Genomic DNA, 21016 nt, shown 5'->3' with positions numbered 1-21016 from the left:
TGATCTAGGCAGTGTGGGTACAAAATGAGTTGAAGTGAAATCCTTAATATCTTACTGAATTGCTACTAAATTAGAACTAAAATAAAAATTTGCTTCACCAACAAATGAAAAGTCCAGAGAGTCACTGAAATGATCCAGAAGGAAGCCAAAGGTCTTGAATCATTAGCTTTGAGACCATAGGTTTTTTTGTCTTAAAGCCAAAAGACATACTAGAAAAGCCCTTAGAAGGAACTGTTTGGAGCTGTGATGAGTAACAAGTGCTCTAGCTTCCTGACCCAGCCTGGCAGCTATGTTCAAATGCAGCCTCTCAACTCAGAAATCAAAGTTTAGGGAGAGCACATTTCCAGGGTTACCAGATCATAGATGATCTATTTTAGAGTTCTGGTCCCCAACCTGGATCATGGTCTGACTCCTGCCAGTCAGGGATGGTCACAAGAGGAGAGGCTAAGAATTGAGTTGCAAAGCACCACTTCTCCAGTGGGCTGAGTGGGTGACCAGGCTCTTTGCAGCCTTGGTACTTACCAGGCCTGGCGCCCTTGACACGAAGCGGCGGTCTGACTACCAAGCAGAGAGCAGCTGCTACAACCACAGGGGAGAAAAGCTGAGTTTGGGCTTGTTCTCCAGCTCTGTCCAGAGCATAGTGTTCAGAGGGAGCTTAGTGAATGCTGCACTGAATGAAGACACACCAGTTCTAGCCCCTGTGTGGCCTTGGTTGATTTACTTCACCTCTCTGAACCTCAGGTTCTTTTTCTGTAAAGTGGGGATAAGATCTACTTCATAAGGTAATTTCACCTCTTTTGTTAGCCTTCAATGGGTAGGGAATTGATCCTACCCATAGAAAATACAGTTTTTTCCTACGGGATTCAATGTGGTTATTTTTATTTCAAATTTTTAAAATTGTAAATGTAAAATAAAGGTGGTTCACCCTGGATTTGGATCATTTGAAAGACTCTAGGATTAGAAGGCCTAACTAGACAAAGTTGATAGCTATTCTAACATCACCATCACTAGCTCTGTGACCTCAAGCCATTCACAACTGCAAACAGATGGCACATTTGCTGAGGTGGAATCCAGACAACCGGTGCTTCTAACAGAGACCTCTCTGGGTCCCACATTTTTCTTTCCACGTTTATTTTATTCCACTATTTGGGAATAGTGGAGGGATATTAGTTTGGAGAAATGGCTCTTAGCCCTGGATACACAATAGAATTTTCTGGGGGAGAATTACCTGAAAAGTCTTAAAAAAAAAAAAAGCAAAAACCAAAACTGGTACTTGGGACCCACCTCTAAGAATTTCTGTCTTGATAGGTCTGAAGTGGGGCCCAGGCATCAATACTTTTTAAAAGCTCCCCAGGTGACTTTGACGTACATCCAGGGTTGAGACCACTGAGTAAGAAGTGAAAACTGGGTCACAGCAGCATTCTGACTGCACACAAGGACGCTGTCTTGCCACTGTAACATTGTGGGCAGAAATCCCTATTGCAATTCTTGAGTACAACCTACTGAGCACAGCCCGCCCGAGTTCTGAGAGGGGCGCTACCTGACAGGAGCAGCTCCTGCAGCACAAACTCACAGGCTTTGGAAACCCAGGCCTGATTTCCCAGCAAGCCTGAGGGCAGCAAGCTCAAGACAAGAGACTATTCCTGAAGAAAACAGTGCGCTCCCCAAAACTTTTTACAATAAATTACCTCCAGCACAGAGTAGAAAGAGGTTGACATATTAGCTGGGGTAACATCTGACTGAAAGTTATAGAAACCCCAAAATAACAATGGCTCAGAGAAGATAGAGAAACCCATAAACACAAGCAGTCCAGAGCTGGTGCCAGGGCTTCACAGTCAGGAAGCCGGGCTTCTTCCTTGCTAATCGTAGTCCAAGGTGGAAGCTTAAATTTCAGACATCACGTTTGCATTCCAGCCAGCAGAGAGGAGAAGGAAAAGGGAAAAGGTGCCACACCCTCACTGCGAGCACTTGCCTGGAAATGCACGTAACCTTTCCATTCACATCTCACTGGCCAGCACTTAGTCAAATGGCCATGTCTGCCTCAAGGGAGGCTGGCAAATGTCATCTTCGTGCTGAAAAGTCTTGTGCCCACCTAAAAACTGGAGGCTCCTTTCCTCTTAAAAAGAGGGTCAACCATCTGGAAATAGCCAACAGTCTGTGCCTTGGGGGGGGCTCCCTCCCCCGTCGTGCTGCTGGATTATAACTATTAAGTTACATGTAAACAATGTGTTTTATTGGGATGCCTCTGAAAACCACTGACATGAGGCTATTTTTCTTGCAACCCAAATTTTAGCAGCTCTGGCTCCCACTGCCCTAAGAAATCATCAATTTTGCAAGAAAAGTATTCCAAGGGAATTCTTCAAAAAACCAGGTCCTAAATCTAATGCCCATCCAATGTGCTAGAGTTAGTGCCTACACTTAGAGAAAGGACTGTCTTCTCTGCAAATTAATTTCTCCAGATTTATACTGATGGCAGGAGCTCTCGTTCATTCTGGAAGCAGCACAGATTATTTTCACTCGATCATAAATATGTTGAACACTCTATTTCACTAACCTTTTTAACCAGTTGTCTTGGATGGCTGCAAATCATAGCTCAGGAGCAACTTTCTAAGATTTAAAGGCCCCTGGAATTCCTGGATTCTCTAGTTAAATACCTGGGATTTAGTGTGGAGGGTGTAAATCTTGCTAAAAATTTCATTTCAAGGGGAGGAAACAAAATCCTTTGGGTTGATTCCTGGTTTTTCTTCTTTGTCTGTTTTTTTTGTTTGTTTGTTTTAATTTTTTTTCTTAGCTAAGCTAAGACAAGAATTGGCCATCAAACAGACTACTTTCCTACGTTCGGTTGACTTTCTCTTTCTTTCCTTCCTTCCCAGTGTTCCAGGACCTGTGGAGGGGGTGTTCAGAAACGTGAGGTTCTTTGCAAGCAGCGCATGGCTGATGGCAGCTTCCTGGAGCTCCCTGAGACCTTCTGTTCAGCCTCAAAACCGGCCTTCCAGCAAGCCTGCAAGAAAGACGACTGCCCCAGTGAGTGGCTTCTCTCAGACTGGACAGAGGTGTGTATGCTCCTCAGAAGGAGACAATAAAAGAGGCATAAGTAGGAAAAGAAGGCACCCCAGACGTACACACAGAAAAGGCAAGAAGAGAACAAAACAATTCTAACATGATGGAACAGTATTTTTGTAACCATTTATGCCATAGTGTATAACTAGCTTCTAACCAGGCTGCAGGGACCTGAGACACACAGCCAGCCCTTACCCAACAATCGGAAGCTTGGAATTGTAAGTGGGCTCTTGGTGGAACCAAACCAGGCCTCGTGCTGTTCTGGCCCAGGATTCTTTTCAGAACATTGGGTTCTTCTCCCTCTATCTCCACACCACCCCCTCCTCCCGACCTCCCTGTACCTCCTACTCCCAGATGTTTCTAGTCTCTACTCAGGAAGGGCAAAGCCTCTTTAGTTCTTCTCGTCCAAGTTACTGGACAATAAAGGACATGATTTATTAGGGAAAGAAGGCCAAGGAAATCCTGCCTCTTTACTGTTAGTTTCCTGGCTCTAAAACATCAACAACTTCCCAGCAAGAGAACTTGATTTCGCTTGTTGCCGTGCATTTTGGGAAGTGACTGCATTAGCAGTCACCATTCCTGACTCTACCTCATAAGTTAGGGATAGGGCACTGATGAACCTGTCTTTCTAAATAATTCCTGGTCTAACACTGGCATAAATTATTTATTTACACCCAGCCTCAACTCATTTGTTTTCAGCCTCTACCACTTCTTTGAGTTGCCTTCAACTCCCCCAGCTCCATTAGAAGTATGTGGTGTGTGTCTTCCATAGAGAAGTCCTCCCAAAATTATTGCCTCATGAGCAGATTTAGCCAAGAACAGAACCAATAGGCCTGAAATGAAAATTTCTGTGTCAAAACCAGATTCAAAATCTTCCTTTTCTCATAAGTATTTGAATTGGCTTTTTGTGTGTAATATACAACTCACTGTGGGAAGCTGCTCCTGGTTGAAATACATCACAGAGACACTCGCTTCCATTGGGGAAAGCTGCCCGGGAAAATGAAGATGCCAGCTCTTTCAATATAGGTTCTTAGAATTCTTGTCCCATATATTATCAACCCTTATAGAATTCCATCAGGTGGTATCTGTTAAGGGCATTGCATTTGAGAGTTTACCTACATTACCATAGGTTTTAGAATTTGGCAGTAAAATTGCTTTTTGTGGTAGCTCACCCAAAATGTCTCAGAACATTTGGGGAATGATTATTTTTTCATATTTTAGAAAAAATTTGATTTCAGCAGAATAAAAGATTAAAAGTACATAGAATGAGCATGTGTACATACAAGTGTGTGTGTGCATGGACATATTAGTGACAGTTTTTCCATGGGAATGTTGATTTGGGGTATGGCATTATGTATGAAAAAGACATAATAAAAACAGTGCAGGAAATAGCACAAATGTATTTGACAAGTGGCTCTGGAGGAAAACATTCTCCCAGTGGGGTATTGTGAAAGGAATTGCTCCCCTAAGCCTATAGGTGATAGTCTGTCGTGAGTAGCTGCTGAGGAAGGACTTGTATGTATTATAATTGTCCTCCCGTGTTCCTGGAGTCTGTGGCCTCTGGAGCAGATGGGACACAGAGAACTATGGAAAAGTCTTTTTCTGCCTGCAGATTTGAAGGATGGACCCTTATGATTAAGCACTAAGGAAAGGAGACTACTGAATTGAGGTCTCATTGTCCCATTAAGTAAAGCAGGGCTTCAGAACAGTATCACGTGTAGTTAAGAGTTCAGACTCAAAGGCAGTCAAGCCTTGATTCAAACCTTACTCTTCCTACTGGTCATATAACCTTGGGCTAATTATTTAACCTTTCAAAGCCCTAGGTTGCTTATCAATAAAATGGAGATATAATAAAATCCACCACATAAGTGGGAAGCTTAAATTAAATAATGCATATGAAGTGCTTTGTGCCTAGTAGAAGTTAATCCATATTACTGTTAGGATTCTCTTCCATCTGTGTTCACTGTCACGAGAAGGAAAGGAAGTAAAAAGAGGCACTCGCCTCTACTGGCTGGACCCAGGGCCACAGCCTAGATCTCCCACAGGCTTTCCTGGTCTTCCTAGGAGAAGAAAGTCACATTTTGGATTCCAAGGAGTGTTATTAGGTTCTGAGCTATTTGGGTTGATGAATGGAAATTCCAAACGTTGGGGAGGGACTAGGAATGGTGGGAAGGAACCACTGAATCACTGTGACTAAACTTAAGCTGGTGCCATATTGAAGTGCTCCGGGAGGTGTTCAAAGGCTCCACGTTGGCCCTGTCATCCACCGACCATTCCCCTGGCCCCCTGGCTGAGAAGAGACATGCATTCCACATCCCCCCGAGACTCCCTTTGGAGAAAGGAAGACTTAGATGATCTATGGGTGTTTTTCATCCTCAATTATCTGGGCTCAATCTCATGGTTACTGCGCAGAATCCCATAGAGACAGAATGAAGCCAAAGTTTTAGAAATTTCAAATAAATTTATTTGCAGATTCTATTCTGAAAGTAAGACCTTCTCAAAAGGCCATACTTCTTTTCTCTAAAAGAAATCCTTCAATCTCCTGATAGAGTTGGCTATTAAACATTTTAAATCCTATTTTTATGAAAGTTATTCCCTCCCTTTAAAAATATAAAAGAAATTAAAGTCAGGGTAGTTAATTTTAGAGCTAGAAGGAGATTTAGAGGATTCTATAGCCTAATTGTTTTGTTTTTAAATTAAAACAATTTAAACAATTTAAAATTCAGCCACAGAATCTTTATCAAATGAAACGTTACTATGAAGCCAAAAACCCAAAACAGATAAGATCAGAGCTGTTTTGGTGGAAGTGTGGGTAGGGGTCCCAAATCATTAGTGGCTGGGTCTCCCCAATACCTGAGAAGCCCCTGAATCACTTCTTCAACAGTTATGGAACACAGTTTGAAAATCCCTGTTCTAGCTTAGCTTCCCTATTTCAGAGGTATGGAAATTGAAACTACAGAAAGAATTAGACTTGACCAAAGTCAAAACCTGATCTTCTGACCAGCAGCAGTCCAACTATCTTTTTGTTTCAACTTAGCAGCCCTAAAATGACCACACTTTAAAATTTTTCAGGCTTCTTACCTCCATCACATCTGATCCTTGGATTTGGTGCTGTGATTTACAATAAAATAAGTGATAGGTAGAATCTCCAATCCACAATTGTCAGGCAGTAAAAGTAACAGATTTGATTCTCATCCCCATCTTTTGCATCTTAAAATTCTTTCAGGGTGGTGTATATCACAGCACATCACACAGAATAGTGTCATTTCAGTGTGTTAGCATGTAACACTTGAAAATATAATATTTAGGGATATTTTTACTGTCATTTTTCAAGTTAACGTGGCACACTGCCATGACCCTAGTTCAGGCCTTTATCATCTCAAGCCTGGACTACTGTGGCAGCCTCCTTCACTGCCTCCCATCCATCTCCTACTCTCATCCTCTGTGTACACTGCTGCCAGATTAACCTTCTCAGAACACCTCTTTCATCATGTCACTCCCCTCTACAGTGGCTTCCCATTGCCATGTGGACCAGTGCCAAGCCTCCTGTCTGAAAATTAAAGGTCTGCAAAGTCTGGCCCCAAACTACCTCTAAAGCTCCTGACACTCTCGATTTAGCCCCTCTATTCATTGAAACTAGTTTAGTTCTGCCCCCAAGCCTATCTTGGACTTCTCTACTGAAGCCTTCTCCCTTTGTTCTGGAAATTTCCCTGCCTCGTATCTTATCCCTGTTTCTCTGTACCCACCCAGACTCCACCTATCTCTAAGACCTGGGGAAATCCCTAGTGTACCATAAGCATTCAATAATTTTTAGCATTAATTTTATAATATTTGTCTTTTATATTTTTTTAATTCTTTAATTACTACTTAATTCTATAAACAGCTGTATTGAGGTATAATTTACTTATTATGAAATTCAACTTTAGCATGTTTTTAAGGTTTATCCATGTTGTAGCACATGTAAGAACTACATTCCTTTTATGGCTGAATAATATTCCATTGTATAATGTATGTAAGGGTATGACCTAGTACACACAGGTTTTGAGAAAGATTTCTCCAGACAAAGATTAGGATAGAAAGAAGTTTATTTACTTATTCCTGGGCAGAAAAAGGGACAACACAGAAGTGAAGGAGGTAGAGAATATTGGCAGAGAGAATCAGGTACTTAGCCTTTTTATTTAGGGGATGAAGAAGATTTACGTCTGTAGCCAAATTAACAGGGTACTACTGCATCCACTCAGCTCCTCCTTCTTAGTGGCAGGCTGATAACAGAAGCTGAAGGATGTCAAGGTCCAAGAGTTGGCTCCCCGCCTTTCCTTGGGATTATCCTCTGCCTTCAAGATATGGCTGAGGCCTGAAGCTCACACCCTGCTGTTCGCTCAGGAGCTCTCCAGACTATGAAAAAGCAGATTCTCAAAGGCAATTTTGAAACAGAAAGATTTACATCTCTTTTCCGTCTATTCAGCTCTTTTTAGAAATTGTGCAAAACAGAACTCCTGTGGCGTGCCTGTTAGCAAGAGAACTCACAGGATTGATCTTTAACTATTACTAGGAAATTGCAGGATTAGATATCTTCCTGTTCATTTTTCAAGGCTGCCGTTTCAGTATATATATACTATATTTTGTTTATCCATTTACCAATTGATGGGCATTGGGTTGTTTCCACTTTTGGGCTATTATGAATAATGCTGCTATGAACATTTGCATACAAGTCTTTGTGTGGATGTATGTTTTTGTTCTCTTGAGTAGATACCTGGGAGTAAAATTGCTGAGTCATATGATAAATTTATGTTTAACTTTTTAAGAAACTACCAAACTATTTTCTAAGGGGGCTATGTCATTTTACATTCCCACCAGAAATGCCTGAGGTTTCTAATTTTTTCACATCCTCACCAACACTTGTTATTGTCTGTCTTTTTTGATTATGGCCATTCTAGTGGATATAAATGAGTATCTCACTGTGATTTTGATTTAATTTCTCTAATATATTATTTCATTTTAATCATTTGGATTTTCCCCCTCATTTGAATAACAGCTCCTAGAGGTTAGGAACTATCTCACACATCTTTTCTCCATAACATCTAGCACCCTACCTCAGACAAAGTAGATTCATGACAACTACCTAATGCTTGACATTAAATATTATCATTTATTTGTGAAGGAAGGAGAAAGGAATTAGCATTGTCATTTCTGTGTATGGCATTTAAAATATGTTATCTCACTTAATTCCCTGGCTTGCAAAATAAGCATAAGAAATATAAACAGACTCAGAGAGTTGATGTAACTTGCCAAGCAGTGAAACACTGAGGTGGGATTTGAACACCACACTCTATAACTCTAAAGCCCTGGACATATAAGTAAAAACAGGTCAAATAAATATCTGTAGTAAACCTCAGAGTAGAAAATCTTAGCGTGGAATATAGCTACAAGATGGACATGTCTTCCACATTGTTACATCATAATTAATATTTCCCTTTCTCTCTCAGTTGCTTTTCCAAGCAACTTTTCTCATATTTTGATGAACTTGAGAGTCCATACAAAAAGTCCACTAGCTTCTAGCTTGCTAAATTTACATGCATTTGGCCTTTCTTTCCCCACCAGTGTTCCACAAGCTGTGGGGAGGGAACCCAGACTCGAAGCGCCATTTGCAGGAAGGTGCTGAAAACTGGGGTCTCCACCGTTGTCAATTCCAGCCTGTGCCCGCCCCTGCCTTTCTCTTCCTCCATCAGGCCCTGCATGCTGGCAACCTGTGCAAGTGAGTATGTCAAGGCTGTGGGGCCGGGGAGCTGGAACCTACACAGCAGCAGCCATAGCCGCTAAGCTGTTGCCTTCCAAAAACTCAAGACCAGTGGGAGAGGGTGGGACAGTAAAGCCACATGGAGGGCTGCAGCCCAGAGAGCTCAGCTGGAGACGGAAAAGGAATCTTAATTACACGTGGCCAGGCTGAATTCTCTTCTCCACTGGAAAAACAGTTTGCAGGGGGTAGAGCAAAGTTCACTCGGTGGCATACAGAGATCTGGAAGCTGGAGGCAGCATATTACTAATGAAGTCTAATGTTATCCACTCTGGGGTTTTAAACGACTCTAAACAGATTTGTTCTGTTTAATATTAATCCCTAGAGCTGTAACACTTCTGGGCTCTCCTCACCGTGTACATTAGGGCTCTGGTGTTTGCAGGACCCAAAAGGTAAACACTTAAAGGAAGACATTCTCCTTCCCTTTGTCCTCTGCCCTTTTTTATGATGCTGATTTCTTTTTGTAAATGTTTTTAATGAGGAACTGCCTTTGCTATGGGCTCCTCCTCTATCTGGAACCCTGCATCCCAGCCGCTAGGGGCAGAAAGACCCAGCAGGGTGATATTCGGGTTGTCCCCTGCACCTCATTAGTTCTCCAGTTTTCACTGTGGTGGCAGCTTGATGGCCCACAGCTGGGAGCTAGTTCCTCCTGCAAAATGCAGGCGGTTAATTGGCCCTGGCCAGAGTAAACCCTGATGAGCACTCTCCCTCTTGTCTCTCCATCTCTCCTTTGCTTTTCCTCCTTTTCCCTCCTTGGTGGCTGCATCTCACCCTCGTTTTCCTCTCCTCGCCCTTTCTCCTCCTGTGTCCACCGGCCTCCCTCTCGTCGCAGGGCCGGGGCGACCGTCCCCCAAGCACAGCCCCCACATCGCCGCAGCGCGGAAGGTCTACGTCCAGACTCGCAGGCAGAGGAAGCTGCACTTCGTGATGGGGGGATTCGCTTACCTGCTGCCCAAGACGGCCGTGGTGCTGCGGTGCCCCACGCGCCGGTTCCGCAAGCCCCTCATCACCTGGGAGAAGGACGGCCAGCACCTCGTCAGCTCCGCGCACGTCGCGGTGGCGCCCTTCGGCCACCTGAAGATCCACCGCCTCAAGCCCTCGGACGCGGGCGTCTACACCTGCGCCGCCGGCCCCGCCCGGGAGCAGTTCGTGATTAAGCTCATTGGCGGCAACCGCAAGCTCGTGGCCCGGCCCTCAGGCCTGAGGGGCGAGGAGGAGGCCGTGGCGGCGAGGAAGGCCGGCCCCAAGGAGGCCCCGCAGGCGCACAAGCACCGGAACGGCATCTTGTCCAACGGCAGCAAGGCGGAGAAGCGGGGCGTCGCCGCCGACCCGGGCAGCCGCTACGACGACCTCGTCTCGCGCCTGCTGGAGCAGGGGGGCTGGCCCGGAGAGCTCCTGGCCTCGTGGGAGGTGCAGGACTCCACCGAGAGGAACGCGTCCTCGGAGGAGGACCCGAGCGCCGAGCAGGCCCTTCTGCACCTGCCTTTCACCCTGGTGGCCGAGCAGAGGCGGCTGGACGACATCCTCAGGAACCTCTCCCAGCAGCCCGAGGAGCTGCGCGACCTCTACAGCAAGCACCTGGTGGCCCAGCTGGCCCAGGAGATCTTCCGCAGCCACCTGGAGCACGAGGACACGCTCCTCAAGCCCTCCGAGCGCAGGACTGCCCCCGTGGCCGTCCCCCCGCATAAACACGTGTCTGGCTTCAGCAGCTCGCTGCGGGCCTCCGCGGGGGAGGCCGGGGGCGGCTCTCGCCGAGCGCACCGCAAGCCCACCGTCTTGCGGAAGATCTCGGCTGCGCAGCAGCTCTCGGCCTCCGAGGTGGTCACCCACCTTGGGCAGACGGTGGCCCTGGCCAGCGGGACGCTGAGTGTGCTGCTCCACTGTGAGGCCGTAGGCCACCCGAGACCGACCATCACCTGGGCCAGGAATGGAGAGGAGGTTCAGTTCGGTGACAGGTGAGCCTCGCAGCTACCTGGTCTAGGTCGGGACGGGAGGGAGGCAGGGGACCACATCTGGCCTAAGCCACACCATCCACACATCCTCCAAGGTGTTTCCAAAGGTAGGGCTTAGAGCGCTGGCCCTCCGGGATCACATCCTGGGTTTCAGGTCCTCTGGCAGCACTGATAGATGGTTGGAGCGAAGACAAGGTATTTAATTTCTCTAAACTGTGTGTTCTCATCTTTATAAGGGAATAACAACACTGTCTACCCACTCCCATCCCCATGCAGTCCCAAAAATGAATAAGATACTCTCTGGGTAACTTGGAGCTTTTGGCAGGAAGACATCATTCCAAGCCAAGGCTTTATTATGTTACTGTTCTGTGAGATGAACCATTGAAAAGCTTCGGCACCAGGACACTGTCTCAGTGTGTGTGTGGTCCCCAGGGCTGGAGAGAGAGCACAGCCAGCACCTGCTGTTCCCCACGGGTGAGCCCATCCTCTGTCTGGGCTGGACAAGGCTATTTGTTCCAGAAGGCTGTTATTCCTAGTCAGATTGATGATTAATTATCCTAATATCTCTTGGAATCTCTGTTTTGATGTGTCATTATCAGGATGACAGCATGTATCATTTACTGGTCTCCTTGGGCCGTCTCCATTCGTAATGCAAAGTCAGTAGTGGTAGTGGAAGTAGTAAGTGTTTTTTGACTACTACTTATGTACCAAGCACTGTACATCAAGAAAGTGTACTACACTTTCTATGTATATTGTCTCTCTTAATCTTTCTAATGGCCTTGACAACAACAGTGATAGTTGACATTGAGTAGTGACTGTCTGCTAGGCAAATGTAAGTTCTTTATGTGTTTTAACTCACTGACTAGAAGTGGGTAGAGTTTTTATTCACACTTTACAGAAAAGGAAACACATAAAGTAATTAACTTGCTAATGGTCATATTTATTAGGTGGCAGAGCCAAGATATGTGACAAAAATAAGGTAGGTAGTCATCTAAAGAATCATAGAATCATGGTCCTTGAGTCTAGATTCCTTATTTTAACCTATTGCCTATTGTCACTAATACTGTCTCTCAGCTTTGGTGCTTACAAACCAAATAGCTATAATAACAATACTAAGTATTTCTTCTGTGTGCTCTTCCCACATGCCTGACATGGTCCTCAGTGCTTTAAAGGCATTATCGTGTTTAATCTTCCCCAAAATCCCTGGGTACACTTAGGTACTATTATCACCGCATCCTAGATAGAAGCTGAGGCACAGGTGTCAAGCCCACACAGAAATGCTGAAGACACTGTGAACGTAGACAGCATACCTGGCAGCCTGTGTGCTTAACTTCTCCTCTTGTTTGCCCCTCAATCCTCCCCAGCTCCTCCTTTCCTTGATTTCCTTAACTGCTGTGATCTGTGTAGTTTTCTCCAGAAATCTTTATAGTGTGGTTGTAAAGATCGTAGTCAATGCCCCTGAGGTCCCTGATTGGCAGTTCCTGTGTCAGGCCCCCAGGATGATGAGTGGGGCCCAGGTGGGCAGGTGCCCTGCAATTCCTATCAATGTACCTGTGGTTCCTATTGTGCCTACATCATGCCACCTCCTCCACCAGCTAGTTTCTCAAGTGTAGGTGCCAAGATTGGTACTATTAGGATTAAAGGGAAGCACAGTTGACTGCATGAGGGAAAAGGAAATTAACATCTTCCTACTTCCTCCTAAAAAGCTATGGAAGAAGAGAGCTCAATGCCAAGGGGGTCGTCAGGACTCTGTTCTGCCTTTAACTGCAGGGAGAACCTTGAGCCCTTAGCTTATTCAGAGGTCCTGACAATTTCTTTGAATGCTAGAGACTTTTTATGAGATCCAAGGATCACAGCCCACCTATGTCACCGGGTGACTATAGGAATGATGTGGGAAGGAGCTACACAAGGATTGAGAGGTTCAGGCTGATCATGCCAAGGCCCTTCACTTTTCATGGCCTCAGTCTCTTCATTTCAAAAGTGAGAGGGTTGTACCAGATCATCTCCGAAGTCCCTCCTGCCTCCTTCTCTTATTTACAGAAGGCCACAGGGGGTTAACACCCCTGTGTTCACAGGGAGAGCCTTGACCACAGTAACTTCCAGAAGTTGTGGCACAAGTTGTTTCTGAGTGTTCCACAAACGGGTTTAGTGATGACATGAGTTTGAAAAGTGCTCACTCAAAGCTAAACAGATGTATTTATGGCTGGATTTTATGTCTGTTTTTTAATATAGCACTTGATTTTTATTATAAAAGTAATAAAAGACTATACAACAATTCACATAATATTAAATCTATAAAAAGTGCAAGTCTCCCTTATCCCCCCAATCCTATTCCCCAGAGGCTATCACTGTTTATAATTTTAGATATCCTTTTAGAATTTTTATATATTTTATTGTATTACATAAAAAGCATATATGTACCCATAGGATTTGGGGTTTTTTTAATGGGATATTAGTCATGTTCAGAAATTTTGCTTGGTTTTTACTTAACAACATGTCTAGGAGACGTTTTCATAATGGTATGTAGAGATCTATATCATCTTTTTAAATAGCTGATTACTGTTCCTGAATTCATTTAACTGTCCCGCAACTGAAAATTATTTTGTTTTTCTTTTTTTAGTCTTTTAAGCATTTCAATGTGTGTTGTGACTTTCCAAGTGGACAATATAGTAAATATTATAGTATGCAGTGTTTTCAAAGTACTCCTTTGATCACTGAACAACTTTTTGGTTTAGTAATCTCAGGGACACCAATAAGTCTCGAAATAGCACTTAGGAAATGCTACTTTAACCTTTTAATTTTCACTTTAATGGGCTTTGAGTGTCTAACCCCCCATGGCTTTAAGATGTAGAAGGTCCAGTGGAATCTTGCTAGAAAAAGAGACAGGGCACCTAGGTGCTGAGGATATTAAAGGTGTTGGGCCTAGAACAGCAGAGGGCAAGTCCTAGATCCTCCAGGACATTGGTTGGGGCACGGAGGATTGCATAAAAAGGAACGCACCTGAGGGGCAGGGACAGTTTCGCCACCATTGAAATTTTTTTCCTAGATCTAGCCCTGGCAAAGCTTTTCAATGCAAGTTAATGGCATGCGGTAGGGAAAAACAAGTGATTTCCATTTCTGATCTTTGACTTTATAATTTTTTCCTTTTTACTTGGCTGGCCAGTATGAAATATGGCTGAAGCTTAGTTTTCTATACAGTTTTTCAAGTTCTGCTTGAGAAAAGGGAGTGAACGTATCTGTACAGAGCACGTAGGAGGCACAGAGCTGCCAGTGGGACTGCTTTGCTGAGGGCTGTTGGTGACCTCTTCTGTGTTGGGTCTCATTGCTTGTCATCATTACTATGTCTGGTAGCGGCTCAGAAATGCTCATTTCTGAATCGCTGAAATGCACATTGTCACAGTTCAGTTAGTCTGTTTTTGCTTAGTGCCCAAAGCCACTTTTCTGAGAGTCTGCAAGATTCAGCTGCCTGTTGGTCTGTAGGACTTTGCAGTTTATTAAAGTATACTCCAAATAGCCTGAGCTAGCAAGATAGGTCAAGGTAGGAAAAAAGTGACTGAGAGAAGTTTATTAATTCTTTAGCTTTTAAATATGCCGAAGCTTGATTTGAAAGAAATTAATTTATGGAAGAATCACTAATAATTCAGATACTACTGTGTCTCATCATATATATAACTTACTAGTTGAAATTAATTCGTATGATTCTTAGAAACACACGTCAGCTTCTCAAGCAACAGTTAACAGGGTGTCTCTTGAGTATATTATGACAAGCTGGTTCATCATAATCCCTACTTCCTTCTTCCTGTATTCTGCAAATGTTCTCATGCCTACTTGAGGCCAGACTCTGCATGAGATACTGGGGATGAAGGAAAAGAAGACTCATTCCCTCTTGGTGAAACTCAATGTCTAGTGTGGAGGCCAAAAGAGTAAATGCCATATTCTAAGTGCTAAGAAAGAGGTATGCATATTTATTCATTTCATAAGTATTTATTAATCTACCTATTATATGCCAGGTATACATTGACTTGCTGGAAATGTCATGATTAAAAACAGAGTCTGTGTTCTCTTAGAGTTGACATGCATTTGGAGTTCTGCTGAAAAGGCATACATAGAGGCCTTCCTTGATCCCTCTTTCTAAAAGAACACCCCCTCATCATTATCTAGCCCTTTAACTCAGCTATGTTATTTAGCGAATTTGATCATTATCTGATGTCTTATACATTTATTTGTTGACTGCCTACCCATGAAGGTAGAGATTTTCTTTGCTGCTATAGCCAGTAGTAACTGGCACCAGACAGGTACTGAATAATAATGAATGAGTGAATGAATGGAGCAAAACAATAAACACCGAAAAGCAAGCGAGAAAAATATCACATGGTGACAAATGTTGGGCAGAAAAATTAAAACAGAGGAATGTGATAGAGAATGATTTGGTGACCACTTTAGATGGGTCCTCTGAGGAGGTTACACGTAAGCCAAGATCTGCATTATACCCAGTGTCCAGTGTTGTGATGTGAGGAGGAAGAGCATCCCTGGACAAGGGAACAGCAGTGCAAAAACCCTGGCATGAAAATAACTTTCATGTATTGAAGGAACCCCAAAAAAGTTCATTTGGCTGGAGTATGGTAGGCAAAATGTGGAGGTTGTATGGGAGGAGGTCGTGAGGGTGACCAGAGACTGTGGGAAGGAGTTCAAGTTTTAGTCTGAGTCCCACTGGAAGACTTGGGAGGATGTTAGACAGGAAAGTGACATGATCTAATTTGCATTTTACAGGCTCACCTGTGGCATGTGAATTGTAGAGGTTCATGAGTGGGAGCTGGGGGCTGATAAGGGGTCATTGCAGTAGCCCCTATGATGCCATCAATATTGACTGTGCATTAGATACAGTGAGATGATAAGTAAGGCAAGGACACTGCTCTCTAGAAACTACAAAAGTACTGGTATAGGACAAAATAACTCGAGGCCCCAGTTTGTATTCAACGCCAACTGGCAGAATATCTGTCTTTAAACTTGTAAACTTGTAAAAGTGAATAGACGAGGGCTTCTCAAATTCATTGTATGTAATAATTACCAAGATCTTAGAGTGCAGAGTTCCACATACTCCCCTACCCCCAGAAATTCTTTTCTACAGTAGGAACCCTTAATTTTCATTTAAACAAGCACTGCAGGTGACTCTGAAGCCAGAGGTTCAAGGACCACCTTTAGGAAGCACTGAGAAAAGAGAAGAAGATGGTGAACCTCAGACTAGAAGTATACACTTGCTATTAGTTCAGCTAGAAGATTTGGTGGAGGTAGAAATCCACCAACACTTAGGAATTGTGGGGTTCATTTTGCCAAGCACTCTCCTCTCCCCCTGCCTTCTCTCCCACCAGCCCACGTTCTTGCTCATGGGCAGTGTTTCCTGCATACTAAGCCTTGGATTTGCAGAGCCCAGACTGTGCAAATGCAAGTGCCTGTGAGTGAAGGAAGTAGACATGGGGGAAGGTAACAGACTCCAAATATGCTGCCAGTGTTCTGGAAAAGTTCTGAACTGGCTAGAGGTTAAAATAACTAAGTGTAGCCACCTGGTTCAGCCTGAGAACAAAGAAGCAGAACTGGACTTTTCAGCACAGCTATCAGGGTAATTCTTTTCAGAGGACTGTGTGCCATTTGATTTCAAAAACAAGAGAACTTGGCCTGTTTTTCCCTTTGCTTTCATTGCTGAATCCTTTTAGCAATTATGGATCTATAATTGACTGTTTTCACTTTGCTACCCTGAAAGTGCCTCAGAAGAGAAGCATTCTAGCCTTACTTCGTGGGCCTAGTGCACTGATGGTCCCTGCATGGTTTAAAAGCATTAACGTTATAGCCCTAAAGTAGCCAACTTACATCCTAGAAATATTTTGCACGTAGAATTTTATCTTCAACATTGAACCCCTCCAAAGTTATTAATTATGACTTTTTTAAATGCTACTTAATATTTCTAGACTTCATTTTAGACTTTTATTAATTTTTTTTTATTTCAGCATATTACAGGAGTACAAATATTTAGGGTACATATATTGCCTTTGCCACACCTGATTCAGAGCTTAAAGCGTGTCCATCCCCCAGACAGTGTGCACCGGACCCATTAGATGTGTATATACCCATCCTCTCCTCCCCCCTCCCATCTGCCTGACACCTGATGTTATTACTATATGTGCTCTTAAGTGTTGATCAGTTAATTCCAACTTGATGGTGAGTACATGTGGAGCTTGTTTTTCTATTCTTGTGATACTCACTTAGTAGAATGGGCTCCAGCTCTATCCAGGATAATACAAGAGGTGCTAGATCATCATTGTTTTTTGTAGCTGAGTGGAACTCCATGGTATACATACATACACACACACACACACCCCACATTGTATTAATCCCCTCATGTACTGATGGACACTTGGGTTGTTCCCACATCTTTGCAACTGTGAATTGTGCCACAATAAACATTCAAGTGCAGGTGTCTTTTTTATGGAATGTCTTTTGTTCTTTCAGGTAGATACCCAATAATGGAATTGCCGGATCAAATGTTAGTTCTACTTGTAGCTCTTTGAGGTATCTCCATATTACTTTCCACAGAGGATGTACTAGTTTGTAGTCCCACCAGCAGTGTATGAGTGTTCCTATCTCTCTGCATCCACGCCAACATTTATTGTTTTGGAACTTTTTGGTAAAGACCTTTCTCACTGGAGATAAGTGATATCTCATTGTGGTTTTGATTTGCATTTCCCTGATGATTAGAGATGTTGAACATTTTTTCATATGTTAGCCATTTGTCTTCTTTTGAAAAGTTTCCGTTCATGTCCTTTGCCCACTTTTTGATAGGGTTGTTTGATTTTTTTCTTGCTGATTTTCCTGAGTTCTATATAGATTCTAGTTGTCAGCCCTTTATCAGATGTGTAACATGCAGATATTTTCTCCCATTCTGTAGGTTGTCTGTTTGCTCTTGTGATAGTTTCCTTGGCTGTGCAGAAGCTTTTCAATTTGGTAGGGTCCTATTTATTTATTTTTGTTGTTGCTGTGATTGCCTTTGTGGTCTTCATAAATTCTTTGCCTAGGCCAATGTCTATAAGGGTTTTTCCAACATTTTCTTCTAGAACTCTTATAGTTACATGCCTTGGGTTTAAGTCTGTTATCCACCGTGATATGATTTTTGTGAGAGGTGAAAAGTACAGATCCTGTTTCAGTCTTCTCCATGTGGCTATCCAATTTTCCCAGCACCATTTATTGAATACGGATTCTTTTCCCCGGTATGTGTTTTTGTCTGCTTTGTCAAATATTAGATGGCTATCTGAGGATGGTTTTATATCTGGGTTCTCAGTTATGTTCCATTGGTCTATGTCCCTGTTCTTGTGCCAGTACCATGCTGTTTTAGTTACTATAGTCTCGCAGTATACCTTGAAGTCTGGTAAACTGATGCCTCCCCATTTGCTCTTTTTGGTTAAGGTATCTTTTGCTATATGGGGTCTTCTCTGGTTCCATACGAATCATAGAATTATTTTTTCTAGATATGTGAAAAAATGATGTTGGTATTTTAATAGGGATTGCCTTGAATCTGTAGATTGCTTTGGGCAGTATAGACATTTTAACAATGTTGCTTCTACCGACTGTGAGCATGGTATGGTTTTCCACCTCTTTACGTCCTCTGCTATTTCCTTCCCTAGAGTTTCATAGTTCTCCCTGTAGAGGTCTTTTACCTCCTTAGTTAAACATATTCCTAGGTATTTTACTTTCTTTGTTGCTATTGTGAAGGGTATTGAGTCTTTGGTTCTCAGTTTGATTGTTGTTAGCGTATATGAATGCTACTGATTTCTGTACATTGATTTTGTAAACTGAGACTTTGCTGAATTTGTTTATCAATTCCAGTAGTCTCATGGCAGAATATTTGGGGTTTTCTAGATATAAGATCATATTGTCAGCAAAGAGCAATAGTTTGACCTTTTCTGCCCCCATTTGGAGCCCTTGGTTTCCTTCTCTTGCCTGATTGCTCTGGTTAGGACTTCTAGCACTATGTTGAAGAGAAGCAGTGATTGAGGGCAACCTTGTCGGATTCCAGTCCTAAGCAAGAATGCTTTCAGTGTTTCCCCGTTCAGTATGATGTTGGCTGTGGGTTTGTCATATATGGCTTATATCATTTTTAGGTAAGTGCCGTCTCTCCCTATTTTTTAAGCATTCTTATAATAAAAGGGTGCTGACTTTTTTCAGATGCTCTTTCTGTGTCTACTGAGAGGGTCAGATGGTCTTTGGTTTTGCTTCTATTTATGTGGTGAATTACATTTATGAATTTGCATATGTTGAACCATCCCTGCATCTCTGGGAGGAAGCCCACTTGGTCATGGTGGATTATTTTTTTGATAAGCACCTAAATTCGGTTTGCTAGGAATTTGTTGAGAATTTCTGCATCTATATTCACAAGCAATACTGATCTTTAGTTTTCTTTTTTTGTTGCATTCTTTCCTGGTTTTGGCATCAGGGTGATGTTGCCCTCATAAAATGTGTTGGGGAGGATTCCTTCTTTCTTGATGTTGTGGAATAATTTCTGCAGGATAGGCACCAATTCTTCTCTGTAGATCTGGTAAAATTCAGGTATGAAACCATCTGGTCCAGGCCTTTTCTTTTTAGGAAGGTTTTTTTTATTGCTGCTTCAATTTCAGTACTTGATATTGGTCTGCTCAGGAATCCTATTTCTTCCTGATTGAGCCTAGGGAGGCTGCGTGTTTCTAAGAGTTTGTCCATTTCCTCCACACTTTCAAGTTTATGTGCAGAGAGGTTTTTATAGTATTCATAGATGATATTTTGTATTTCCGTGGTATCAGTTGTAATTTCTCCTTTTTCATTCCTGATGGAGCTTATTAGAGTCTTTTCTTTACTGCTTCTCATTAATCTAGAAAGAGGCATGTAAATTTTGTTTATTTTTTCCAAGAACCAACTTTTTGTTTTATGAATCTTCTATATAGTTTCGTTATTATCAATTTGTTAGTTCTGCTCTGATCTTTGCTATTTCTTCTGCTGGGTGTGGTGTTGGTTTGCTCATCCTTTTCCAGTTCTTTGAGATGGTTCATTCAGTTGTTTATTTGTGATCTTTCTGTCTTTTGGATGTAGGCATTTATGGATATAAATTTTCCTCTCAGGACTGCGTTAGTGGTGTCTCACAGATTTTTGACAACTTGTGTCTCCTTTATATTTTAGTTCAAAGAATCTTTTGATTGTCTCCTTAACTCAATCATTGTTCAGCAGAAGGCAGTTTAGTTTCCATGACTTTGTATAGAGATAAGAGTTTCTGTTGGAGTTGATTTTTAATTTTATTCCACTGCGGTCTGAGAAGATGCATGGTATAACTTCTGTTTGTTTTTTTTTTGTTTTTTTTTTTTTACGTTTTTTTGAGACATGCTTTGTGGCCTATGATATGGTCAATCTTAGAGAATGTCCATGAGCTGATGATAAAAGTGTATATTCGGTGGTTTGGGGGTAGAATGTTCTGTAAATGTCAGCCAGTCCCACTTGTTGTAGAGTTCTGTGTAAGTCCATTGTTTCTTTGTTTTCTGTTTGGAAAATCTGTCCTGCTCTGTCAGAGGGGTTGTTGAAGTCTCCGGCTATTACGATGTTGCTGTTTATCATTTTGTTTAGCTCAACTAGGATTTGCTTTATGAATCTGGGTGCACCTGAGTTAGGTGCATAAATATTTAGAATTGTTGTGTCTTCTTGTTGAATTGTACCCTTCCCCATTATGTAGTGACCATCTTTGTCTTTCATTACTTTCGTTGATTTGCAGAGTAAGTTATCTGAAATCAGAACTGCCATGCCAGCTTTCTTCTGGTGTCCATTTGCTTGAAATATTGTTTTCCATCCCTTCGCCTTGAGTCTTAATACATCCTTGTGGGTTAGATGTGTTTCCTGAAGACAGCAGATACTTGGCTTGTGTGTATTTGTCCATTTGGCTGGCCTGTGTCTCTTTAGTGTGCAGTTCAAGCCACTCAAATTTATTGAGAGAATTGATAAGGAGGGGCAGATTTCTATTCATCCTGTTGAGTTGAACTTATTATAGAATTGACTTCTGTTTGCCTACCTCATACTCTGAGGCTGCATGCAACATAAATTACTCTTAGAAAAAAATCCCTTTCCACCTCACCTCAAAAAGTTATTTTTTCTTCAAAAAGAAGAAAATTGTCTCAAGCATCCTTTGTCTCATGTGACCTCTCAG

General features: G+C 42.6%; 1 protein-coding gene across 1 annotated transcript in view; it reads left to right on the top strand.

The window, feature by feature from the left end:
• Window positions 1–21016, top strand: part of ADAMTSL1 (ADAMTS like 1) — a 366380-nt gene that overhangs the window by 252232 nt on the left and 93132 nt on the right. The window contains exons 17-19 of the mRNA XM_045563528.1: window positions 2874–3053; window positions 8662–8815; window positions 9687–10809. Of these exons, the coding sequence (XP_045419484.1) occupies window positions 2874–3053; window positions 8662–8815; window positions 9687–10809 (1457 nt within the window). The remainder of the gene's footprint in view (window positions 1–2873; window positions 3054–8661; window positions 8816–9686; window positions 10810–21016) is intronic.

The sequence above is a fragment of the Lemur catta genome, chromosome 10, assembly GCF_020740605.2.
Source record: "Lemur catta isolate mLemCat1 chromosome 10, mLemCat1.pri, whole genome shotgun sequence".
NCBI classification, from domain to species: Eukaryota; Metazoa; Chordata; class Mammalia; order Primates; family Lemuridae; genus Lemur; species Lemur catta.
The sequence above is the reverse complement of the archived record's forward strand: the minus strand, read 5'-3'. Positions and strand labels throughout refer to the sequence as shown.